Source organism: Oncorhynchus tshawytscha, linkage group LG19 (genome assembly GCF_018296145.1).
Source record: "Oncorhynchus tshawytscha isolate Ot180627B linkage group LG19, Otsh_v2.0, whole genome shotgun sequence".
Classification (NCBI taxonomy): Eukaryota; Metazoa; Chordata; class Actinopteri; order Salmoniformes; family Salmonidae; genus Oncorhynchus; species Oncorhynchus tshawytscha.
The window spans coordinates 4,518,736-4,546,149 of NC_056447.1; the positions used below are offsets into that span (position 1 = coordinate 4,518,736).

At 45.0% G+C, this 27,414-nt stretch overlaps 1 protein-coding gene across 2 annotated transcripts in view; it reads left to right on the forward strand.

Annotated features, from left to right (window-relative positions):
- Nucleotides 1-909: 909 nt before the first annotated feature.
- The window catches only part of zgc:113516 (uncharacterized protein LOC541449 homolog), a 51,580-nt gene continuing 25,075 nt past the window's right edge, over nt 910-27,414 (forward strand). The window contains exons 1-3 of one of the 2 annotated variants that reach the window (XM_042301275.1): nt 910-1,583; nt 5,200-5,462; nt 16,778-16,918. In XM_042301275.1, the coding sequence (XP_042157209.1) occupies nt 1,443-1,583; nt 5,200-5,462; nt 16,778-16,918 (545 nt within the window). In that variant the 5' untranslated portion in view covers nt 910-1,442. The remainder of the gene's footprint in view (nt 1,584-5,199; nt 5,463-16,777; nt 16,919-27,414) is intronic. The other variant, XM_042301274.1, reaches the window with a different exon arrangement.

Genomic DNA, 27,414 nt, shown 5'->3' on the forward strand with positions numbered 1-27,414 from the left:
ACAGCCTCTATCTGCCCAGTGACACGGACCTACCAGATGAGCTAAATGACTTAATATGCTCACTTCGAGGCCAGCAACACTGAAGCGTGCATGAGAGCATCAGCTGTTCCAGACGACTGTGTGACCACGCTCTCCTCTCTGTGAGTAAAGCCTTTAAACAAGTCAACATTCACAAGGCCGCAGGGCCAGACAGATTACCAGGATGTGTACGCCGAGCATGCGCTGATCAACTGGCAAGTGTCTTCACTGACATATTCAACTTCTCCCTGACTGAGTCTAATACCAACATGTTTCAAGCAGACCACCATAGTCCCTGTGCCCAAGAACACTAAGGTAACCTGTCTAAATGATTACCCACCCGTAGCACCCGTAGCACTCACTGTAGCCATGAAGTGCTTTGAAAGGCTGGTCCTGGCTAACATCAACACCATTATCCCAGAAACCCTAGACCCACTCCAATTTGCATTCTGCCCCAACAGATCTACAGATGATGCTATCTCTATTGCACTCCACAATGCCCTTTCCCACCTGGACAAATGGAACACCTATGTGAGAACGCTATTCATTGACTACAGCTCAGCGTTCAACACCATAGTGCCCTCAAAGCAAAAAATGTTTTTATTTATTTACTCAGACAGTTCCCTTGGTAAAACGTCTTTGCAATTACCCCAGCCAACTCTATCAAAAATCTTCTTCACCCATCGCACACAATCTGCAGCACATTAGTGATTTCCGCCTGCAGTCAAAGGTACATGTTCTAGACAGGCGGCCACACAAATTGTTAACATTTAGCCCATATCTATAGTATGTTTTAGCTTTGGTTGTGACTAGTGTCTGTGAGTTCGATGGTTAATGTGTAACCCCCAAAAACTAACTGAACCTGGATTCGTGGAGATGTGCTTTGATAAGCCAGCTGGTGTTGCGTGCTGAGTCACTGGACACACGACTGGACAAATAGGTGACAAGTTAGCTCACATAATGACAGTTTGACTGGGCCCACACCACCGCAAGACAACGCTGTGTCTGAACACTGTCTGAAAAGCGCATGTTGGACTGAGAATATTTGGACATCACTTTTACATCACTCGGTTGAACGACACTCAACTTGGGACTTATTCTACTACTAGTTGGTCGGAACACCGCTCAACTTGGGACTTATTCTACTACTAGTTGGTCGGAACACCGCTCAACTTGGGACTTATTCTACTACTAGTTGGTCGGAACACCGCTCAACTTGGGACTTATTCTACTACTAGTTGGTCGGAACACCGCTCAACTAGTTCTAAACACTCCACTACACTATCTTGGTTGGACTACCACTCAACTTGGTCTGGCTACCGGTCAACGTGGTCTAAAAACGACTTAACCAGCTTGGGCTGACTTCCTCCGACCAAGTTTCAGACCCTGACCCATCTTGAGTAGTAACCCTGCTTCAGGGGGTCATGGATGGTGGCTCTAAATGCCCCAGGGGTCAGCTCCTGCACCTGGATGTGTGTGTGGATGAGCAGAAGCCTCGCGGCGGTGTCCTAGAGCTCCTCGGGAGACTGAGGCCCCAGTGGAAGCCACAGGACATCAAGATGAAGGTAAGTGAAGGTGAAGGTATCAAATTGTCAAATCAGTAATGCTGTCATTTCAACCAGTTTTGCCCATTGGAATATAAGCAAGAAGAATTAGTATCCTGAGAAGTGAGTAGCATTAACCCCTAGTTTTGTTCTCGTGCGCATCAGACCTTGAACATGTTTAAATGAAAAAACATTCCCCTTCAAACAGACCACTCAGAGGTAGCAACCTCAGCAATAAGGTCATAGAAAACCATAGGAATCACGTAGAACGTTTGTCCTCAGCTAACATAGCTTCTCTTAAGGTCTCCATTCGTGTGTGCAAACAATGGGGCAATCTCCCAGAGAAATAGGATCTATGTTTGTCAGGGTCACAGTGGAGCGGGACTGACCTCTCAATCTAAAACAGGTCTAGTTTAAGCACACAGAGAGATGAACGCTATAACCCCCAGATTTCCCCCTCAAGCCCTCTCAATCACTATTGTGTCTCGGTTGGTGAGGACTCTGAGCAAAAAATATGAAACCAAAAATATACACTCTTGGTTCATAAAGACGAAGCTGTTCAGAAACGAGAGAAGTGGATATATAGACATCTCCGAGAAATTCTCAAAAAGTTGGTAGCATAGCCTCTCAAACTCTCTGGGTTGAATTGAACCTTTTCTGTCTGGCTCAAATTTCTTTGCTCTCTCAATCTCAACTCCTAGACAGACATGGTTCAACATAATTCAGAGGCCAAGTTGAATAGATATGAGTCAGACTAAATTAGGGAGAGAGACTTTTCAGTCAGTTAGATAGAGAAGTGATCCTCAGCCGAGCTTAGACCAAGACATGTAGTTTCACTGACTGGGTTGTTTTCATTAGACATGAAACCAAATAAAACATCCTGAAACCGGGAGGGACTACCTAGACTTAAACTACTTTTTCCGTGGCAAAGATGGAAGAATTCTTACAGCCCTCCAATTCATCCAATTCATTTACTGGTTCTCATACCTCTTTGCGACAACATTTGCGATTGCTATCCAACAAAAGGCAGATTCTCGCTAGAATACATGTCCACACAAACTATTTGTAAATGCATGGTCCTTCATGTTCAAGAATAGGTTACGGGTTTGCTCTCTTTGTCCCACATACCACCCCGGTTTGATGACAAAAGCCTGTCGCATTTTATTACAATAGCCTATCTTGTGTTAGCTGTGGCATGTTTGTTCAAATGGATCTCAATCCAGCACTATGAATACTTCATCAAATGTCAAGGTGACCATGTTTGTTCTCTGCCACTCTCGATGAAACATTGTGTTAGATGCAGTCCCTTCGGGGTTGGAGGAGCCCTTGGAGGACAGTGGGAGTGAGAGAACGCTGAGCAGGCAGTGAATGGAAACAAACGTGCATTGATGTGCATGTGGAGGGTCTGATATTGCTTACCATGACCACATCATAAACACTGAACATTTTCCAGTCGGTGCTCAGTAATGAAAGTGGCCTGTAGGATTTGTCCTTGAAATTGTCCCACTCAGTTACATAATACACTGGAGTGACTATAAATGCTTACAAGCAGGATGTTTTAATGTTTCATTTTAATAGTTCCTCAAATTAAAGGGATATTTCACTCAAATTACAAAATTACATATTAGTTTCCTTACCCTGTAAGCAGTCTATGGACAATGTAAGACAGCAGTCAATGCTATGGTTTTGTTTATCTGGCCACTTTCTACAGGGAATTTGTATTTATTTTATTTTTATTTACCTTTGTTTAACTAGGCAAGGCAGTTAAGAACAAATTCTTGACGGTAATGTTATGGAATGTTTGTGAACCATCCCTTTAATGAGTAGGACCATACCCCTCTCCCTCTCTGGATGAGTCTCCACCTGCTTTGAATAAGAGATGGGATTGTCTCTCTTCGGTTAATCACGGGCTCAATCATCATAACATTGTTATTCTTATTGTAGTGTAAAGTTGGAGGTCATAAACTATTGTGACCTGTCAAAATACCATAACTTTAAAGACAGTATGAATGCTGGCCCAATTGAAGTATTATATGATTACTTTAAACAGGAACTTATGACTTGATGTTAGGACACACGTGTTATATTTAATGTTTTAGTTTGTTACGGAACAGTATTTGCCCTCGCGGAACAATCCACAGCACTGCAAACCTCTACTTCTTTCCATTTATTAATCTCATGCAGTTTGGACCTTTATTTGGATCTATTCTGATCTTTTTGTGTGCTTTTCTCCTCTCTTTCCTCATTCATATTTTTAGACTGTTTTGGACTGTTGAGGAACAGAGATTGAGTCCACAGGCCTTTCACCCTAAGCATACAAAACATCATTGATGTAGACATTATGCCTAAATGTCACGCCCTGACCTTAGTATTCTTTGTTTTCTTTATTATGTTGGTTAGGTCAGGGTGAGACAAGGGTGAGATATGTGTTTTTGTTCCTGTCTAGGGGTTTTGTATGTTTATGGGGTTGTTTAGTGTTTTGTATGTCTATGGTTGCTTAGATTGGTTCTCAATCAGAGGCAGCTGTTTATCGTTGTCTCTGATTGGGAACCATATTTAGGCAGCCATATTCTTTGGGTAATTCGTGGGTTATTGTCAGTCTAGTTGCCTGTGTCTGCACTAGTATTATATAGCTTCTCGGTTGGTTGTTTTGTATAGTTTGTTAAGTGTTCTTTGTCTTCATTAAAAAGTATGTATTCATCTTACGCTGCGCCTTGGTCTACTCCATTCAATGAACGTGACAGTAAAAGTGACATAATCTGATTTAAAACAGGAGGAGTGGGAGACACTCAAAAAATCGATACAGTTACATATTGGGATATAATTGTTTACAATAAATTGTATCGTTTGAAACTCCAGTATTTTTCCTTCATAGCTTGTTCTCCCATCTTCTTTTTAAAAGGGAGATCATTTGCTTTCAGCAGTTATATTTCCATGACTGATCAAAACTTGTTTTCTCATGGCTCTCTCTTGTCCCTCTGCATCAGACATATATGGTGAGCAATATGTTTGGAACATCGAATCGTAATATAATCACAGTATCAAATTGCAATACATACATAATCGTGAAAATCACAATACATATTGTTTCGGCATCTTATATAATATCGTGCGGTCCCTGGAAATTCCCAGCCCTAGAAAACAGGTATACACATGGGTGGGCTGTGACATCGCAGCTGAACTTGCGCTGTTTGTGAAACCTCAGAGCAGAGAACTTACAGCTCACGAGAGGGTTAATATGAGGATGAGAATCAAGATCGTTACTGGGCCTCCCGAGTGGCGCAGGGGTCTAAAGGTTCCACTAGAGATCCTGATTTGAGTCCAGGCTCTATCACAGCCCGGGGCCGAGTCCAGGCTCTATCACAGCCCGGAGCGCCGACCAGGGCCGGCTGCGGCGCACAATTGGCCCAGCGTCATCCGGGTTCGGGGAGGGTTTGGCCGGCAGACATGTTCTTGTCCCATCGCGCATTAGCGACTCCTGTGGATCGGCTCTCAACCTTCACCTCTCTCGAGTCCATAAGGGAGTTGCAGCGATGGAACAAGACTGTAACTACCAATTGGGGAGAAAAAGGGGTCAAAAATGGAAAAGATTGTTACCGCTATCGACACTATCCTGATATTGTTGTGTTGTGTTCAGGTGTTCACAGAGGGCATCACCAACCAGCTGATGGGCTGCTTCGTGGGCTCGCTCCAAGAGTCAGGGGCCGTGCTGGTGCGTGTGTACGGGAGGATGACAGAGCTCTATGTGGACCGAGAGAGAGAGGTGGAGATGTTCCAGATACTCCACACTCACAACTGCGGCCCGCAGATCTACTGCAGCTTCCGGAACGGCATCTGCTACGAGTTTGTGAGGGGGACCGTGTTGGACGACACACTGCTCACACAGCCTGCCATCTATAGGTATCTGCCATCTATAGGTCATCTATAGGTATCTGCCATCTATAGGTATCTGCCATCTATAGGTATCTGCCATCTATAGGTATATGTCATCTATAGGTATCTGCCATCTATAGGTATCTGCCATCTATAGGTATCTGCCATCTATAGGTATCTGCCATCTATAGGTATCTGCCATCTATAGGTATCTGCCATCTATAGGTATCTGCCATCTATAGGTATCTGCCATCTATAGGTATCTACCATCTATAGGTATCTGCCATCTATAGGTATCTGCCATCTATAGGTATCTGCCATCTATAGGTATCTGCCATCTATAGGTATCTACCATCTATAGGTATCTGCCATCTATAGGTCATCTATAGGTATCTGCCATCTATAGGTATCTGCCATCTATAGGTATCTGCCATCTATAGGTATCTGCCATCTATAGGTATCTGCCATCTATAGGTATCTGTGAAAAGTTCTAGATGTTTTACATTTACAGTACAGATTTGAAGAACACAACGTTTTTGTTAAATCCTCAAGGATTTCATCATGACGCCTATGGTGACTTTCAAACAATTACAGAGTTTAATGGCTGTGATAGGAGAGAACTGAGGCTAGATCAACTCAACAACATTGTAGTTCCTCCATCATATTAACATAATTGACAGATTGAAAAGAAGGAAGCTTTTACAGAATACACATATTCCAAATCATGCATCCTGTTTCCAACAAGTCACTAAAGTAATACTGCAATTAACTCTTTCTCCTTAATACAAAGTGTTTTTTAAAAATCCAATACAACACATCACTGAGTACCACTCTCCATTATTTTTATGCATAGTGGTGGCTGCATCATGTTATGGATATGCTTGTAATTGTTAAGGACTGGGTAGTTTTTCAGGATAAAGAATTAACAGAATGGGCCTCCCGAGTGGTGCAGCGGTCTAAGGCACTGCATTGCAGTAATTAAGGCGTCACTACAGACCTGGGTTCGTTCCCAGGCTGTGTCACAACCGGCCGTGACTGGGAGTCCCGTAAGGTGGCGCACAATTGGTCCAGCGTCGTCCGGGTTAGTGGAGGGTTTGGCTGGGGGGGCTTCACTTGGCTCATTGCGCTCTAGTGACTCCTTGTGGTGGGCCAGGCGCCTGCAGGATGACTTCGGTCGTCAGTTGAACGGTGTTTCCTCCGACACATTGGTGCAACTGGCTTCAGGGTTAAGCGGCGGGTGTTAAGAAGCAAGGTTTGGTGGGTCATGTTTGGGGAACGCATTCCCGAGCCCGTTGGGGAGTTGCAGCGATGAGATCGCAATTGGATATCACGAAATTGGGGAGAAAAGGGGGAATATTATAATATATATATATATATATATATATATATATATATATATATATATATAATTAAAATAAATGGAATCCAGCTAACCACAGGCAAAATCCTATAAGATTCAGGGTTCAGTCTGCTTTCCATCAGGCACTGGGAGATGAATTCACCTTTCAGCAGGACAATAACCTAAAACACAAGTCTACACAGGATTTGCTTAGTAAGAAGACAACGAATGTTCCTGAGTGGCCCAGTTACAGTTTTGACTTAAATCTGCTTGAAAATCTATGGCAAGACTTTAAAATGGTAGTCTAGCAATGATCAACAACCTATTTGACAGAGCTTTTGTACAATCCAGGTGTGTAAAGCTCTTAGAGACTTACCCAGAAAGACTGTGACAGCTGTAATCACTGACAAAGGTGATTCGAACATTGTATTGACTCAGGGGTGTGAATACATGTACTTAAGAAAAATATAAACACAACATGTAAAGTGTTGGTCAGTTACCATAGCAGGCGGTGATGCAACCAGTCAGGATGCTCTTGATGGTGCAGCTATAGAACTTTGAGGACCCATGCCATGTTTTATGAGCTGAAATAAAAGATCCCAGAAATGTTCCATACGCACAAAAAGCCTATTTCTCTAAAACGTTGTGCACAAATGTGTTTACATCCCTGTTAGTGAGCATTTCTCCTTTGCCAAGATAATCCTTCCACCTGACAGGTGTGGCATATCAAGAAGCAGATTAAACAGCATGATCATTACACAGATGCACCTTGTACTGGGAACAATAAAAAGCCACACTAAAATGTGCAATTTGTCATACAACATAATGCCACAGATGTCTCAAGTTCTGAGGGAGCGTGAAATTGGCATGGTGACTGCAGGAATGTCCAGAGCTGTTGCCAGAGAATGTAATGTTCATTTTTCTACAGCGTCATTTTAATTTGGCAGTACGTCCAACGTCCAACCAGTACGTCCAATAGGTGTAGACCTTACAGTGAAATGTTTAATTAGAAGCCCCAAACCAACAATGCAGTTAATTAAGAAAAATAAGTGTTAGGAAAGTATTTACAAAAAATTTACATAAATAATAATAAAAGAAGAAAATAGAAAAATAACAAATAATTAAAGCACAGGCTAGTCGAGGTAATAAGTACATGTAGGTAGAGGTAAAGTGACTATGCATAGATAATAAACAGAGAGTAGCAGCAGCGTAAAAAAAAATGGGGGTGGGGGAAGGGTGTCAATGCAAATAGTCCGGGTAGCCATTTAATTAGCTGTTCAGAAGTCTTATAGCTTCGGGGTAGCTTCGGGGTAGAAGCTGTTTTGGACATAGATTTGGCACTCCAGTACCATTTCTGTGCGGTAGCAGAGAGAATAGTCTATGACTATGGTGGCTTTAGTCTTTGGCAACTTTTAGGGCCTTCCTCTGACACTGCCTGGTATAAAGGTCCTGGATGGCAGGAAGCTTGGCCCCAGTGATGTACTTGGTCGTGCCTTGCGGTCAGAGGCCGAGTAGTTGCCTTACCAGGCGGTGATATAACCAGTCAGGATGCTCGCGATGGTGGAGCTGTAGAACTTTGAGGATCTGAGGACCCATGCCAAATCTTTTCAGTCTCCTGAGGGGGAATAGGCGTTGTTGTGACCTCTTCACGACTACATGTATGGCGTTGTGTGGGCGAGTGGTTTGCTGATGTCAACATTGTGAACTGAGTGTCCCATGGTGGTGGTGGGATTATGGTATGGGCAGCAAAAAGCTACGGACAATGTGTTTACAAGGAGTGGAATAGGGAAACCCAAGAGCAGACTCAGATGAGGAGACTGGTGTCACGACTTCCACCGAAGTCGGTTCCTCTCCTTGTTCGGGCAGTTGTCGGCATCGCCGGTCTTCTAGCCATTGTCGATCCACTTTTCATTTTCCATTTGTTTTCTCACTTTCTTACAGACCAGGTTCCCAGAATGTGAAGGCAGACACACTGTCCCGGCTGTATGACACAGAGGAGCGGCCCATGGATCCCACCCCCATACTCCCGGCCTCCTGCCTGGTGGCACTGGTAGTATAGGGGCTGGACGCGGACATTGAGCAGGCGTTACATGCAGAGCGTGCTCCCCTTCAGTGTCCTGCTAGGCATTTGTACGTTCCGTCTGCTGTCCGTGATCTGTTGATCTATTGGGTCACCTTCCTCTGGTCATCCAGGCCTCGGTCGGACGGTGCGCTGTCTGAGTGGGAAGTACTGGTGGCCCACTTTGGCCAAGAATGTGTGCGCTCAGTGTAAGGCTCCTAGACACCTGCCCAGAGGTAAGCTACACCCCTTACCCGTTCCACAACGGCCATGGTCGCAACTGTCGATCGATTTTCTGACCGATCTCCCCCATCCCAGGGAAACACCACGATCCTGGTTGTTGTGGATCGTTTCTCTAAGTCCTGCCGTCTCTTTCCCGGTCTCCCTACGGCCCTACAGAATGCGGAGGCCTTGTTTACGCATGTCTTCCGGCACTACGGGGTGCCTGAGGATATAGAGTCTGATCGGGGTCCCCAGTTCACTTCGAGGGTCTGGAGGGCCTCGATCAGCCTTACCTCGGATTTTCACCCCGAGAGTATCGGGCTGGTGGAGAGAATTAACCAGGATGTGGGTAGGTTTCTGAGGTCTTATTGCCAGGACCGGCCGGGGGAGTGGGCAGCGTTTGTGCCCTGGGCAGAGATGGCCCAGAACTCGCTCCACCACTCCTCCACTAACCTCTCCCCCTTCCAGTGCATACTGGGGTATCAGCCGGTTCTGTCTCCTTGGTATCAGAGTCAGACCGAGGCTCCTGCGGTGGATGACTAGTGTTGTGTATTTAACCCTCTGTTCCCCCAATGTCTTTGTGTGGAATTGTTTATTGTAAGTCCTTGTGCACATGTTTACTGGTGTGCATCGGGTTTTGTACCCATTGGTTTATTCTTTATTCCGTTGGTTTTGAAATTAAACTGCTCCAGCTATTACCTAGTTCTGCTCTCCTGTGTCTGACTTCACTGCCACCAGTTACGCACCCCATTACAACTGGGAGGAAGTAACCAAGGTATTTATTGGAAAACGGGGAAGATGGAGTGCAGGCCAGGGGGAGCTCAGACGGGTTGCAGGACACCAGGTGCGGAGACTGAGGCTGGAGCGAGAGGTGTTGGGACAGGGTAAGCAGGTCCGGAGGGGAATCCAAGGGAGCAGTAGAGTGGGGAATCCAGGGCAGAGTAGCAGGAGGAGGAGAAGTGGGACCAGAGACAGGGACCAGAGTCAGGGGGGCCAGAACTGTAGCGGAGAGGAAAACCGTGTCAGACAAGGAAAACAGGCACAACAGGATAACAGGCTCTAAATAGTAACAAACGGCTAGAAACGTAGACTGACTGAGCAGAGATTACGATCTGGCAGTGTGGAAGTGGAAGAACTGAGTATTTGTGGAGGTCTTGATTATGAAACAGGTTGCAGCTGGTGGGGATCTGCTCTGACTCCAGCACACCTGTCTCCGCCCACACAATCACACACACAGAGAGAGGGAGAGGGAGAGAGAGCACTGGGGGAGTGGCGGCAGGTCAAAGAGACACAGGATGAGCAGTAGAGGGCATGGCAGGAGCAGATGTAACACAATGAACACAATTGCATTTTAAATGCACAGAGATACCATGATGAGATCCTGAGGTTCATTGTCGTGCCATTCATCCACCACCATGACCTCATGATTCCGCATGATAACGCATGATAATGATCTGTACACAATTGCCGGAAGCTGAAAACGTCCCAGTTCTTCCATGGCCTGTGTACTCACCAGACATTTTTATTTTTATTTTTATTTTATTTCACCTTTATTTAACCAGGTAGGCTAGTTGAGAACAAGTTCTCATTTGCAACTGCGACCTGGCCAAGATAAAGCATAGCAGTGTGAGCAGACAACACAGAGTTACACATGGAATAAACAATTAACAAGTCAATAACACAGTAGAAAACAAAAGGGGGAGTCTATATACAATGTGTGCAAAAGGCATGAGGAGGTAGGCGAATAATTACAATTTTGCAGATTAACACTGGAGTGATAAATGATCAGATGGTCATGTACAGGTAGAGATATTGGTGTGCAAAAGAGCAGAAAAGTAAATAAATAAAAACAGTATGGGGATGAGGTAGGTGAAAATGGGTGGGCTATTTACCAATAGACTATGTACAGCTGCAGCGATCGGTTAGCTGCTCAGATAGCTGATGTTTGAAGTTGGTGAGGGAGATAAAAGTCTCCAACTTCAGCGATTTTTGCAATTCGTTCCAGTCACAGGCAGCAGAGTACTGGAACGAAAGGCGGCCAAATGAGGTGTTGGCTTTAGGGATGATCAGTGAGATACACCTGCTGGAGCGCGTGCTACGGATGGGTGTTGCCATCGTGACCAGTGAACTGAGATAAGGCGGAGCTTTACCTAGCATGGACTTGTAGATGACCTGGAGCCAGTGGGTCTGGCGACGAATATGTAACGGGGGCCAGCCGACTAGAGCATACAAGTCGCAGTGGTGGGTGGTATAAGGTGCTTTAGTGACAAAACGGATGGCACTGTGATAGACTGCATCCAGTTTGCTGAGTAGAGTGTTGGAAGCCATTTTGTAGATGACATCGCCGAAGTCGAGGATCGGTAGGATAGTCAGTTTTACTAGGGTAAGCTTGGCGGCGTGAGTGAAGGAGGCTTTGTTGCGGAATAGAAAGCCGACTCTTGATTTGATTTTCGATTGGAGATGTTTGATATGAGTCTGGAAGGAGAGTTTGCAGTCTAGCCAGACACCTAGGTACTTATAGATGTCCACATTTTCAAGGGCGGAACCATCCAGGGTGGTGATGCTAGTCGGGCATGCGGGTGCAGGCAGCGATCGGTTGAAAAGCATGCATTTGGTTTTACTAGCGTTTAAGAGCAGTTGGAGGCCACGGAAGGAGTGTTGTATGGCATTGAAGCTTGTTTGGAGGTTAGATAGCACAGTGTCCAATGACGGGCCGAAAGTATATAGAATGGTGTCGTCTGCGTAGAGGTGGATCAGGGAATCGCCCGCAGCAAGTGCAACATCATTGATATATACAGAGAAAAGAGTCGGCCCGAGAATTGAACCCTGTGGCACCCCCATAGAGACTGCCAGAGGACCGGACAGCATGCCCTCCGATTTGACACACTGAACTCTGTCTGCAAAGTAATTGGTGAACCAGGCAAGGCAGTCATCCGAAAAACCGAGGCTACTGAGTCTGCCGATAAGAATATGGTGATTGACAGAGTCGAAAGCCTTGGCAAGGTCAATGAAGACAGCTGCACAGTACTGTCTTTTATCGATGGCGGTTATGATATCGTTTAGTACCTTGAGTGTGGCTGAGGTGCACCCATGACCGGCTCGGAAACCAGATTGCACAGCGGAGAAGGTACGGTGGGATTCGAGATGGTCAGTGACCTGTTTGTTGACTTGGCTTTCGAAGACCTTAGATAGGCAGGGCAGGATGGATATAGATCTGTAACAGTTTGGGTCCAGGGTGTCTCCCCCTTTGAAGAGGGGGCTGACTGCGGCAGCTTTCCAATCCTTGGGGATCTCAGACAATATGAAAGAGAGGTTGAACAGGCTGGTAATAGGGGTTGCGACAATGGCGGCGGATAGTTTCAGAAATAGGGGGTCCAGATTGTCAAGCCCAGCTGATTTGTACGGGTCCAGGTTTTGCAGCTCTTTCAGAACTTCTGCTATCTGGATTTGGGTAAAGGAGAACCTGGAGAGGCTTGGGCGAGGAGCTGCCGGGGGCGGAGCTGTTGGCCGAGGTTGGAGTAGCCAGGCGGAAGGCATGGCCAGCCGTTGAGAAATGCTTATTGAAGTTTTCGATAATCATGGATTTATCGGTGGTGACCATGTTACCTAGCCTCAGTGCAGTGGGCAGCTGGGAGGAGGTGCTCTTGTTCTCCATGGACTTCACAGTGTCCCAGAACTTTTTGGAGTTGGAGCTACAGGATGCAAACTTCTGCCTGAAGAAGCTGGCCTTAGCTTTCCTGACTGACTGCGTGTATTGGTTCCGGACTTCCCTGAACAGTTGCATATCACTGGGACTATTCGATGCTATTGCAGTCCGCCACAGGATGTTTTTGTGCTGGTCGAGGGCAGTCAGGTCTGGGGTGAACCAAGGACTGTATCTATTCTTAGTTCTGCATTTTTGAACGGAGCATGCTTATCTAAAATGGTGAGGAAGTTACTTTTAAAGAATGACCAGGCATCCTCAACTGACGGGATGAGGTCAATGTCCTTCCAGGATACCCGAGCCAGGTCGATTAGAAAGGCCTGCTCACAGAAGTGTTTTAGGGAGCGTTTGACAGTATTGAGGGGTGGTCGTTTGACTGCGGCTCCGTAGCGGATACAGGCAATGAGGCAGTGATCGCTGAGATCCTGGTTGAAGACAGCGGAGGTGTATTTGGAGGGCCAGTTGGTCAGGATGACATCTATGAGGGTGCCCTTGTTTACAGATTTAAGGTTGTACCTGGTGGGTTCCTTGATGATTTGTGTGAGATTGAGGGCATCTAGCTTAGATTGTAGGACTGGCGGGGTGTTAAGCATATCCCAGTTTAGGTCACCTAACAGAACAAACTCTGAGGCTAGATGGGGGCGATCAATTCACAAATGGTGTCCAGGGCACAGCTGGGAGCTGAGGGGGTCGGTAGCAGGCGGCAACAGTGAGAGACTTATTTCTGGAGAGAGTAATTTTCAAAATTAGTAGTTCGAACTGTTTGGGTGTGGACCTGGAAAGTATGACATTACTTTGCAGGCTATCTCTGCAGTAGACTGCAACTCCTCCCCCTTTGGCAGTTCTATCTTGACGGAAGATGTTATAGTTGGGTATGGAAATCTCTGAATTTTTGGTGGCCTTCCTGAGCCAGGATTCAGACACAGCAAGGACATCAGGGTTAGCAGAGTGTGCTAGAGCAGTGAGTAAAACAAACTTAGGGAGGAGGCTTCTGATGTTGACATGCATGAAACCAAGGCTTTTTCGATCACAGAAGTCAACAAATGAGGGTGCCTGGGGACATGCAGGGCCTGGGTTTACCTCCACATCACCCGCGGAACAGAGAAGGAGTAGTATGAGGGTGCGGCTAAAGGCCATTGACATGTCACCTTAGTTTCCTTGAGATGCTCTGGATCGACGTGTATGACAGCGTGTTCCAGTTATCGCCAATATCCAGCAACTTCGTATTAAAGAGGAGTGGGACAACAATTCACAGGCCTCGATCAACAGCCTGATCAACTCTGTGCGAAGGAAATGTGTCTTGCTGCACACTACAGCAGATACTGACAGGTTTTCTGATCCACGCCTCTACCCTTTTAGGTACAGTATCTGTGACCAACAGATGCATATCTGTATACGAGGTTACGTGAAATCCAAAGATTAAGGCTTAATGAAGGTATTTCAATTGACTAATTACCTTATATGGACTGTAACGGTTACTCAGTCAAATCTTAGAAATGGTTGCATGTTGCGCTTATATTTTTGTCCAGTGTATGTAAATGGAATATTTCATTTTCAATAATAAGCAAACATTTCTAAAAACACTTTATCATTGTGGGGTGTTGTGTGTGTATATGGGTGAGAAAAACAAATATTTAATTCATTTGGAATTCAGGCTGTAACACAACAAACTTGAGAATAAGTCAAGGGGTACGACTAGTGTCTGAAGGCACTGTAGTTCCAATGCAAATGTTCTAACTCTCAGCGAAGTGTCTTATGTCTTATGTCTTGAGCGTCAAATATCTTGATAAAAAGCATCAGGTGGGATTTAATCTATCCACAAATTCGAATATAGTTTTATATATATATATCTGAAATGACTTTGTTTTCCGTGAATTTGATTATATATCATCTTGAAGTCTAGTCAAGAGATTATGGTACATGAACCTGGAAGTATGACGTAGGAACGTGTCATTTTCATAGGGTGCAGTAGCAGTGTCAATCCAGTGGGTCTCACATTGGATCTGAAAGTGAATCATAAAAGTGGAGCATGGGAATGGAGGAATGAGAGGGTTATCTATCCATGTGTCTGGTGGGTGGGTCATGGCAGTACTCTGTTTTTTTAGGAGTATCAGAGGGGAGGATGGGGTCGCTGAGCTATCAGAGAACAAAACCGGTTCTTAGAGGGTTTTCTTTACAGTAGCACCTGCTGGCTGGCTGGCTGGCTGTGTTTGTTTGTTTTTTACTTTATGTAAGTCTCTCAGAGTGTGAGTTTGGGGCGCTGATTTAGATTTGGGTCTGGATAATGATTTCTCAGTGGGTACCAGAGTAAAGAGTATGTTTGTTGGACTCAGAACTGTACTAATTCTGTCTATGACCTTCAACCTTCTGACTTACTTTTACCAACCTCGTTAAATATGCTCACTCTTCAATTCACTACCTCACATGTGTGCAAATCAGTTATATACTGTATATTGTGCTTGTATTTAATTATATATATTATGCCTATTATTTAATGTAAATCAGTTTCCTTAGATTTACTCCCTGGATACATTTCCTTTGATCCCCTGAACCAGTATCCTTAGGTTCTCTAAACCAGCTTACTTAGGTTTAACTCCCATTGATCAATTTTAGGTTCCTTAGGTTCTACACGTGATTGACTTAGAATACGTGGACAACTACAAATACCTAGGTGTCTGGTTAGACTGTAAACTCCCCTTCCAGACCCACATCAAACATCTCCAATCCAAAGTTAAATCTAGAATTGGCTTCCTATTTCGCAACAAAGCATCCTTCACTCATGCTGCCAAACATACCCTTGTAAGACTGACCATCCTACCAATCCTCGACTTCGGCGATGTCATTTACAAAATAGCCTCCAATACCCTACTCAACAAATTGGATGCAGTCTATCACAGTGCAATCCGTTTTGTCACCAAAGCCCCATATACTACCCACCACTGCAATCTTTATGCTCTCGTTGGCTGGCCCTCGCTTCATACTCGTCACCAAACACACTGGCTCCAGGTCATCTACAAGACCCTGCTAGGTAAAGTCCCCCCTTATCTCACCTCGCTGGTCACCATAGCATCACCCATCTGTAGCACGCACTCCAGCAGGTATATCTCTCTGGTCACCCCCAAAACCAATTCTTTCTTTGGCCGCCTCTCCTTCCATTTCTCTGCTGCCAATGACTGGAACGAACTACAAAAATGTCTGAAACTGGAAACACTTATCTCCCTCACTAGCTTTAAGCACCAACTGTCAGAGCAGCTCACAGATTACTACACCTGTACATAGCCCACCTATAATTTAGCCCAAACAACTACCTCTTTCCCTACTGTATTTATTTGATTTATTTTTCTCCTTTGCACCCCATTATTTTTATTTCAACTTTGCACATTCTTCCACTGCAAATCTACCATTCCAGTGTTTTACTTGCTATATTGTATTTACTTTGCCACCATGGCCTTTTTTTTGCCTTTACCTCCCTTATCTCACCTCATTTGCTCACATCGTATATAGACTTGTTTATACTGTATTATTGACTGTATGTTTGTTTTACTCCATGTGTAACTCTGTGTTGTTGTATGTGTCGAACTGCTTTGCTTTATCTTGGCCAGGTCGCAGTTGTAAATGAGAACTTGTTCTCAACTTGCCTACCTGGTTAAATAAAGGTGAAATAAATCAAATAAAAAATTGTAGGTCAACTCTGGATCAATTTAGTTAAATCCTACTGTTCACCGGCCAGATTAATCATTACAGGAAAATAGTTCTGCCAAATTGAACCCCAAAATGTTGTGGATGAGGAGGACGAGATCTTTCACCATTAAGACTCTGCTGGAAAACGGACAGTACCTCACAGAGATGTTTGAATAAGGTCTCTTACCTTCTTAATTGTGGGCGGAGGGCTGACTGGATCCAAGCCAAGTGAAACGCGTCAAGAAGTCAAGTCAGGTTTTTTTTGTGTGCAATATCTTGACTCAGTCTCATTTGTAGTTATGTTATACAATTATACATTTTTTTCCCCCCTTCTGTAGATTGATTGCGACAGAAATGGGAAAAATCCACTCGATCAAGCTTGAATCGGACAACCCTGTGGAGAATATTCTGTGGAAGAAGATGGCCCAGTTTCTCAAACTTGTCCATAATGCTCTGAGCAACACAACAGCACCACATAGGTGAGTTAACACAACCCTATCTACTTAGAAACTTAGACATTTTATTGTTTGTTAAATGTTTTTTGTAAACCAAAGATTTGTAATTGTCGTTCACTTTCCTCCTCCCCTATGAGTTGTATTGATGGTGCAGTCTAACTCATTTAGCCAGTCGTTACTGTTGCTATTATGCTGCTTTCATAACCAAGTGGGAAGGTGGTATTTACCACATACTTTCCTCCTCCCCTATGAGTTGTATTGATGGTGCAGTCTAACTCATTTAGCCAGTCGTTACTGTTGCTATTATGCTGCTTGCATAACCAAGTGGGAAGGTGGTATTTACCACATACAGCTGGGAAAAATCCTGTTGAATGTCCCTCCAACTGGTAATTACAATTGGTAAATAAGTCTATCATACCTGAGCTCCGATTTATCCTACATTCTGAACTCTTGACATCACATATTATGGAAATACCTCGATAACAGCATTTTCGGCAGTTAAATGCAACAACAAAACACTATTTATAAAAAGCAATCTATTAATATGTTTTTTAAACACTATCATTTGTTTGTGAGCTTAATGTGTACTTTTAGATTAGGGTTGACAGCCAATTTGTGTTTCTCAATTGGTTCAAAGCATGTGAATGCATTCAACTCGTATTTTAAGAAGCACTATGCAGAAATCGCTCAGCCATATCCTGGTTGCTAAAATTCTAATAGTTCGCCTAATATCAGTTTGTATGACAAAACAAGCAGTCATTGTGTAGAGAATCATTGTACCGTCTTAACCGATGTGAAACATATTTTCCATAACCAAAAATATTTATATTTCAGCTGTCAAAGTAAAAGACTCAAAAACAAAACTACAGAAAGGGAAGCATAGAAATAGCATACATAGAACAGATCTACCGCTTCTTAGACTTGCTTTCAATGAAAGATCTATTGCTCATATTCTTATGTAAATTTGCTAGGGTTGCCCAAAAAGTTACATATTGTAGCTTTAAGACAAGTGGAAATTACTAGCTTCCTTCTTTGTTATGAACGCAGCATTAGTTCACTCTCTCTTGCTATGTGGGGACACCAAGATGAGAAGAAGTGATTGGCCAATTGAGGAGGTGGGGGAGTAGCGACTGTGGTAATACCATTGTGCCATCTTAGCCAGGGTCACAGGGTGAAAAGTGAGATGGAACTTCCAGACACTACAAATAAAAGCAGACATTGGCTCGGTTTCCTTGAAAACGCTCTCTACCTTATCAGTCAAATGTGCTGCGTTGTTTACGTTAGCTAAGAGGGGTCGGAAGTCCATGCAAACTCGAGTCAAACTCGAGTCCCAAAGTAGTGGGTCTGCTTTAGTTTTTCAGATTGAAAGAATATCACCACACTAGTCAAGTATGTTCTTTCTGGGTTTTTTTGTGTTTTGGGGGGGAGAGGGAAAGGCAATTAGCTGTGGAGTGGGTCATCCATTTAACATAGAAGTACGATGCGGAGATTGGGATCCCTATGATAAGATAGAAGCAGCTTTCTGCATACATATGAGATGTAGTCAGCGTGTCTCTAGTAGTCTTTTTAACATTGCTACGACAAGACACAGACAACTAACAACTAACTTATATGGGATGTGGGATATGTAGCATCCCATATAAGTTCTATTTTAAACAAAGAGAGTCGCACACGCTTGATATAAACTCCCAGTAATTTATCGGGTAAACCACCAATGTTTTGGCATCACTGTGCCTTCCTCAGGGGAACGTCGCCAATGCTTGAGCCAGGTTATGTAGACAAACAGTGCAATTAGTGCCACCAATGACAATAGTGAGGAGGCGTGTCATACTGGTGGTCTACAAGCATGGCCACAGTATTGGGGATAGCTTAGTGAGATCTGACCTGCCCCCTGAGCCCACTCTGACACTCCTGACACCCATTCCAAATGGGAACTACGAATGTTGCTCATGCACCCAGTGCAATAGCGCCACATAAACATCCTTCTTCAGACACCCACATACAGGTCAAAAATCTCTGCTCGGGGAATCATCTCATGCAAGGCAAAGGGAGACATTTTGGAGCTAACCATTCTATCTCTTCCCTGAAATACACAGGTATTGAGCAATGGCTACCCAGACTACTTGCATTGCCCCCCCCCCCCTTCTACACCACTGCTACTCTCTGTTATCATCTCTGCATAGTCACTTTAATAACTCTACCTACATGTACATATTACCTCAACTACCTCGACTAACCAGTGCCCCTGCACATTGACTCTGTATCGGTCCCCCCTGTATATAGCCTCGCTGTTGTTATTTTACTGCTGCTCTTTAACTACTTGTTACTTTTATTTCTTATTCAAATTTTTTCACCTGCATTGTTGGTTAGGGGCTTGTAAGTAAGCATTTCACTGTAAGGTCTACACCTGTTGTATTCGGTGCATGTGACTAATACTATTTGATTTGATTTGTTACTCTACCTAGGAGAGGAGGTAACATCGAGACCCTACTACTACACAGGGAGGCCTACAGGATATCCTGTCTAAAAACACTGACCCCTAGTGGTATTGACGTTGATCTCAAGCCCTTCTTATGAACATTTCCCCGTCTTATAAATGAGTACATTCTTTCTACAGCCTATCAGCGTGCTTATTATGCATTATGGTTGAACCAAAAGATGACATGTAACAATAATGAAATGTAATGGAAGCAAATATATATATATGAAATAAAATCCAACAATAATGTATGTTGATGCTAATATGATGTACAATATCTAATTATGTTGCCATATGATAACGATAGCCTAATATATTCAACATGCTGTAAACTATTGTCTTGTAACAGTTTCACTCAATTCATTCTCATCAACCTAGTAACCATGACACCCCCCCTCACTATTGTCATTGGTTGTTTGTCGACAACCTGGCTCAAGCATTTACAACGTTCCTCTGAGGAAGGCACAGCGATGCCGAAACGTCGGTGGTTTACCCAAAGAAATTACAGGAAGTTTATACATAGCGTGCGACTCTCTATTTATTTTTGATAGATTACAGTTTACTCGCCGTTAGTCAGCACCTCCACTCAAAATCATTTCTCTGGGTGTGCGCCAGCACACGCTTTTCCTTAGACGTATACATGATGTGGCATGACACAGGTCGTGGTATTTGCAATATGATGATAATGGGCGTATAAGCAAACAATTTTCAAGAGTCTTAGAAGTAACCAAGATGATGTTAAACCCAAGTATGTATAGGCAATTGCTAACCTGTAGGCAATTTCATTACAGGAAGGGTGTTATTCATTGTGCAGAGCGTACACCCGCTTTAACCACAGTTGCACCGCATTCGGACGTCCAATAGATGGAGCTATATTGTGATACATTTTTAAACCTGGATCAGTCGACCCACAGTTAAGAGCAAATAGAAAGGCTCCTCTAAAAGGATGAACATTGTCTCCAGACATTTGGATGCACAGGAGGTTGGTGGCACCTTTATTGGGGAGAACGGGCTCGTGGAAATGTAGAGGTGGAATGGTATCAAATACATCAGACACACGGTTTCCATGTGTCTGATGTCAATCCATTTACACCGTTTCAGGTATTATTATGAGCCGCCCTCCCCTCAGCAGCCTCCACTGTTTGGATGTCTAGATCAATATTTAAATGTACGTTTATTCACTACATGACCAAAAGTATGTGGACATCCCCGCTCGTCGAACATCTCATTCCAAAGTCATGGGCATTAATATGGAGTTTGTCCCCCCTTTGCTGCTATAACAGCCTCCACTCTTCTCGGAAGGCTTTCCATTAGATGTTGGAACATTGCTGCGGGGACTTGCTACCATTCAGCCACAAGAGCAATAGTGAGGTTGGGCACGGATGTTGGCCGATTAGACCTGGCTCACAGTTGGTGTTACAATTCATTTCAAAGCTGTTGGATGGGGTAGAGGTCAGGGCTCTGTGCAGGCCAGTCAAGTTCTTCCACACCGATCTCAACAAAATATTTCTGTATTGACCTCGCTTTGTGCACGGGGGCTTTGTCATACTGAAACAGGAAATGGCTTTTCCCAAACTGTTTCCACAAAGTAGGAAGTACAGAATCGTCATCATTAAGATTTCCCTTCACTGGAACTAAGGAGCCTAGCCCAAACCATGAAAAACAGCCCGAGACCATTATTCCTCCTCCACCAAACTTTACAGTTGGCACTATGCATCCGCCAAACCCAGATTTGTCCATCGGACTGCCAGATGGTGAAATGTGATTCATCATTCAGGAGAACGTGTTTCCACTTCTCCAGAGTCCAATGCGAGCTTTACACCACTCCAGACAACGCTTGGCATTGCGCATGGTGATGTTAGGCTGTTCGGCCAGGGAAAACCATTTCATTAAGTTTCCGACAAACAATTATTTTGCTGACATTGCTACCAGAAGCAGTTTGTAACTCGGTAGTGAGTGTTCCAACCGAGGGTCGACGATTTTTACACACTACGAGCTTCAGCACTCTGCAGTCCCGTTCTGTGAAGTTGTGGGGCCTATTACTTTGAGGCTGAGCCGTTGTTGCTACTATAGACATTTTCACTTCACAGCAACAGCACTTACTGGGGCTGCTCTAGCAGGGGCTACTCAGTGCCACGTGGAAAGTCACTGAGCTGAATCCACTCATTTGAAGGGCTGGTCCACATGCTTTTGTATACATAGTGCATGACATAATCAAATATGGGTGATTTCTGTGCCGAACAAATTAGTTTATATTTTTCACATCTCTCAATCTATTGGCTCTTACAAGTCAATCGTCAGTAAAATATACATTTCAAATTATTGCTTTGAATGTTTGTTTGTAACGTGGTTTTGTGTGTGATTTAAAAGGAGCCACAGAGGGAGAGGTTGAGAACCGGACAACACACAAAAGCATCAGAGAGACTTTTGTACTTGGGGAATGTAAAAGTGCTTGTGAAAGAGTGTCTTCCGAGGAAACGGAGGTAGACGGGGAGCAGGAAGAGGCTGCACCTGCAGAAGAGCCCCCTCAGTCAGCGTCAGACAGTCACCCGCTGGGGTGGGAGGCAGAGGACAGGAAGGAGAGGAGAGAACAGGAGAGGACATACATCTGTGGTGTTGAGGAGCGGGAGGGGGGCAGAACAGGAGAAGAGTGGGGGAGGAGAGAGCAGGACGGAGCAGGGGAGGAGAGAGCAGGACAGAGAGAGAACATGAGAGGAGAGGAAAGGAGAGATACAGCTGCACTACAGTTCCCGAGGAGAGTGGCGAAGCCGTAGAGAGCAGCCTCCTGCTCTGCTCAAAGCCCTCCTGCTAATTCTTCCATTTAACACTCAACACAAACCACACAATACTGCCATAATCACTGCTGCTCCACTGGAGCTGGTAATCAGCTGTAAATAAGGCGCATTGATAACGAGCCGCCAGAAGAGGAAATTCCTCTAATTACTGTAGCTAGCTCTCTAGAAACTTCACTGAAAGAAATGAGAGGAGTGGGAGCCGGGAGACTAGCAGCATACTTCACGACCGCCTGCATCTGAAAGGCAGAGGAGTTGGGCAGGAGAAGGGGGGGATAGCAGAGCATACTTCACGACCGCCTGCATCTGAAAGGCAGAGGAGTTGGGCAGGAGAAGGGGGGGATAGCAGAGCATACTTCACGACCGCCTGCATCTGGAAGGCAGAGGAGTTGGGCAGGAGAAGGGGGGATAGCAGAGCATACTTCACGACCGCCTGCATCTGAAAGGCAGAGGAGTTGGGCAGGAGAAGGGGGGATAGCAGCACGACCGCCTGCATCTGGAAGGCAGAGGAGTTGGGCAGGAGAAGGGGGGGGATAGCAGAGCATACTTCACGACCGCCTGCATCTGAAAGGCAGAGGAGTTGGGCAAGAGAGGGGGGGGAGATAGCAGAGCATACTTCATGACCGCCTGCATCTGAAAGGCAGAGGAGTTGGGCAAGAGAAGGGGGGGAGATAGCAGAGCATACTTCACGACCGCCTGCATCTGAAAGGCAGAGGAGTTGGGCAAGAGAAGGGGGGGAGATAGCAGAGCATACTTCACGACCGCCTGCATCTGAAAGGCAGAGGAGTTGGGCAAGAGAAGGGGGGAGATAGCAGAGCATACTTCACGACCGCCTGCATCTGAAAGGCAGAGGAGTTGGGCAGGAGAAGGGGGAGATAGCAGAGTGGTGTAGCGGTGTAGAAAGGCAGAGGAGAAGGGGGAGATAGCAGAGTGGTGTAGCGGTGTTGAAAGGCAGCAGAGTGGTGAGCGGTGTTGGGCAGGAGAAGGGGGAGATAGCAGAGTGGTGTAGCGGTGTTGAAAGGCAGAGGAGAAGGGGGGAGATAGCAGAGTGGTGTAGCGGTGTTGAAAGGCAGAGGAGAAGGGGGGATAGCAGAGTGGTGTAGCGGTGTTGAAAGGCAGAGGAGAAGGGGGAGAGATAGCAGAGTGGTGTAGCGGTGTTGAAAGGCAGAGGAGTTGGGCAGGAGAAGGGAGATAGCAGAGTGGTGTAGCAGTGTTGAAATGCAGAGGAGTTTGGCAGAAAAAGGGAGATAGCAGAGTGGTGTAGCGGTGTAGAAAGGCAGAGGAGAAGTGGGGGGAGATAGCAGAGTGGTGTAGCGGTGTTGAAAGGCAGAGGAGTTGGGCAGGAGAAGGGAGATAGCAGAGTGGTGTAGCGGTGTAGAAAGGCAGAGGAGTTGGGCAGGAGAAGGGAGATAGCAGAGTGGTGTAGCGGTGTTGAAAGGCAGAGGAGTTGGGCAGGAGAAGGGAGATAGCAGAGTGGTGTAGCGGTGTTGAAAGGCAGAGGAGTTGGGCAGGAGAAGGGAGATAGCAGAGTGGTGTAGCGGTGTTGAAAGGCAGAGGAGTTGGGCAGGAGAAGGGAGATAGCAGAGTGGTGTAGCGGTGTAGAAAGGCAGAGGAGAAGGGGGGAGGAGATAGCAGAGTGGTGTAGCGGTGTTGAAAGCGGTGTTGAAAGGCAGAGGGGTTGGGCAGGAGAAGGGAGATAGCAGAGTGGTGTAGCGGTGTTGAAAGGCAGAGGGTTGGGCAGGAGAAGGAGATAGCAGAGTGGTGTAGCGGTGTTGAAAGGCAGAGGAGTTGGGCAGGAGAAGGGAGATAGCAGAGTGGTGTAGCGGTGTAGAAAGGCAGAGGAGAAGGGGGAGGAGATAGCAGAGTGGTGTAGCGGTGTTGAAAGGCAGAGGAGAAGGGGGAGGAGATAGCAGAGTGGTGTAGCGGTGTTGAAAGGCAGAGGGGTTGGGCAGGAGAAGGGAGATAGCAGAGTGGTGTAGCGGTGTTGAATGTTTGGGAGCTTGTTTTTGTTGTTTGAATCTATTTTCAAGTTAGAATAATTGATCGGAATTAATCCAGTTTTATTTTTTACCATGGATTCTGCCTTTGAACAAACATTTGTTTTCTTCTGTACTGTTATTCTGCAAACAGAATAAAAAATGAGTTTGCGTTTTGAAAGAGATATGGAATTTGCGAACCACATTTAATAGGACATATTTTAAGGAATATTTATATACAAATAAATTGCCTATCAAGAGCTAATATATGAATGAAATACTAATATCATACTGTTTTATTTAACTAGGCAAGTCAGTTAAGAACAAATTCTTATTTATTAGGACAGCCTACCAGGGAGTGGGTTAAATGCCTTGTTCAGGAGCAGAATGACAGATTTTTACCTTGTCAGCTCAGGGATTTGATCCAGCAACCTTTCAGTTACTGGCCCAACGCTCTAACCAATAGGCTACCTCCCACCCCCTGTACTAGGCTATTTTTAAGAGTTTCTGGGAAAGTAAAAAACTAAGAAAAAACTGGGTTATTCTAAAATTGCAAGAACACATGTTGTAAGAACAAAACTGTGTTACAGTGCAGGCTATATCCCAGAAATACAGATAACAATGTTGACTGAATAGGGCCCAAAGCCTTTATGAGTGATGAGCAAAGTGTCCATTCGCAACTACACTGAAAAATGATTCAACGGAGCTGAACAAGATATTCTTCCATCCAAATGAGTGATTGTGGGTCTGAGAAAATAGTGCAGGGTCTGTAGGAGGGGAAAAGAGCTCTGTCATGACTGTAAACAACGGCCTACGTCTCTGCTTTAATTGTACGTTCCTAACAGACCCCACTAAATTATGTCGACAACTGTGTATAATAACACCACAACTGTTTGTCCCTTTGCATAAATAGGTATAACAGTGTTGAAATGACTTTCTTGGATTTTTTTTTTCCCTTTGGCGATTGAAAAGAGACACACCAAAAAAAAAATCATTTGAACGGCACAGCGCTTACGCAGCGTTTCCCAGGTGCATTTTCGAGTGGCGTCCGTGAAAATAAGACCTTTGTTGATTGATAGAGCTTTCCCAAGAAGGAAAAACAAAACATTGTGACCTCTCCGGATGATATGTTGTGCTGTCTAGCGTCATAAACAACTTGTTTCGATGTAAACACATGCAGGCCTGGAGAATGCATCTACAGGTTGGCGAACTACTGCATTAAGTAATTCTCCCCCTGGTAGAATAAAAGACCGGGCCAGACATTTTCCTCTTCCAGTCTTCCTTCAAGTCTTCGCAGTAAGTAATGGACTTTATTTGTCTCTGTATCTACTGATAGATTAATGGCCGACATGGACTTGATGTGACGCAACAACTTGAAACGTGGAAATAAGTCTGATATAGAATATTTTTCTTTTAAAATGTCTGTATTCAGTCAGTGGTCAAGTCTCTTGAAGGCACTGAGCCCTGCACGTGTACTATATACTGTTTACTGTTTCAAGATTGAAGTTTTAATGTCACATGAACAAGTACAGTGAAACGCCTTGCGCGCCAAACCCAACAATGCACTATTCAATATCAACGTAGCACTAAAAAGAACAGAAGGTAGAACAAAAACAATAAGAATAACACAAGAAAGTAAGAAGCTATATACAGCATCAGTTCCAGTACCACAATGTGCTGGAATGCTGGAGTGGTAGAGGTAGATATGTATAGGGGTCGGGTGACTAGGCATCCGGATACATGGTAAACAGAGTGGCAGCAGCATAAATGATGATTTGTGTGTGAGTGAGTGTGTGTGTATGCGGGTGTGTAGTCTGCATTAATGTGTGTGCATGTTATGTGTGTGTTGGAGTGTCAGTGTGCGTGAGTGTGTAGAGTCCCGTGAGTGTGCATAGAGACAGACAAAAAATAAAATACAGTATAAGGGTCAACTCAGATAGTCCATGTAGCCATTATGTCAGCTACAGTATTTAGCAGAATTATGGCTTTTGAATAGAAGCTGTTCGCGAGCATGCTGGCGTCAGACTTGATGCACCGGTACCACTTGCTCTGCGGAAGCAGAGAGAACAGTCTAATGGCTTGGGTGGCTGGAATCTTTAAACGATTTTCTGGGTCTTCCATTCACACCACCTGATATAGAAGTGGTAGGGAGATCGGCCCCAGTGATGTCCGCACCACCATCTGTAGCACCATGCGATCGAGGGCGGTGCTGTTGCTATACCAAGCAGTGATGTAGCCAATCAAAATGCTCTCAGTGCTGTAGCTGTATAACTTTTTGAGGATTTGAGGGCCCATGGCAAACCTTTTCAACCTCTCGACTTGTGTGAGTAGACCATTTTAAGTCCTTAGTGATTTGGACACAGAGGAACTTGAAGCTCCCCTCCATTGCAGCCCCATCGATGTGGATGGGGGGTATGCTCGCCCCCCGTTTCCTGTAGTCCATGATCAGCTCCTTGGTTTCACTGATGTTGAGGGAGAGTTTGTTGTCCCACCACCACACTGCCAGGTCACTGACCTCCTTCCTGTAGGCTGTCTAATCATTGTCGGTGATCAGGCCTGCCACCGTTGTGTCCGTCAGCAAACTTGATGATGGTGTTGGAGTCGTACGTGGCCACACAGTGGTGGGTGAACAGGGAGTACAGGAGGGGACTAAGCACACACCCCAGTGGGGCCCCCGTCTTGAGGGACAGCGTGGCAGTTGGGCCGTCAGGATCCAATTGCAGATGGAGAAGTTCAGTCCAGCTGATCAGCACATGCTCTGAGAATGCGCCCAGGAATATTGTCCGGCTCCGAAGCAGCAAACCTTCACTCTCCGTCAATGTTATCGGCGGAGTCTCGGAACATATTCCAGTTGGCGCTACCAAAGCAGTCCTGTAGCATAATCTCTGATTTTGATTACATTTCTCAACGGAGTGAGTCACAGGTACTTCCTGTTTGAGCTTCTGCTTGTAAACAGGGAAGCAGGAATACCGATTCATGATCTGATTTGCCGAATGGCAGATGAGGGATGAGGGAGGAGGGCCTTGTACGCTTGCTTGTGGGTAGAGTAACAGTGTTTTAGGACTTTATCACCCCTAATGGCGAAGGAGATGTGTTGGAAGTTTGGCATCACGTGTCTTAATGACGCAGAATTCAAATAGCCGGTGACCAGAAAGGCTACAGCGCATGAATCTTTAGTACATTATAACTTCCTTCATCTGTTAAAACAGCATGAAATACATTTGAATGTGATGATACTTTCAGTGCCTGCAATGAGTAACTGTTATTTTTATT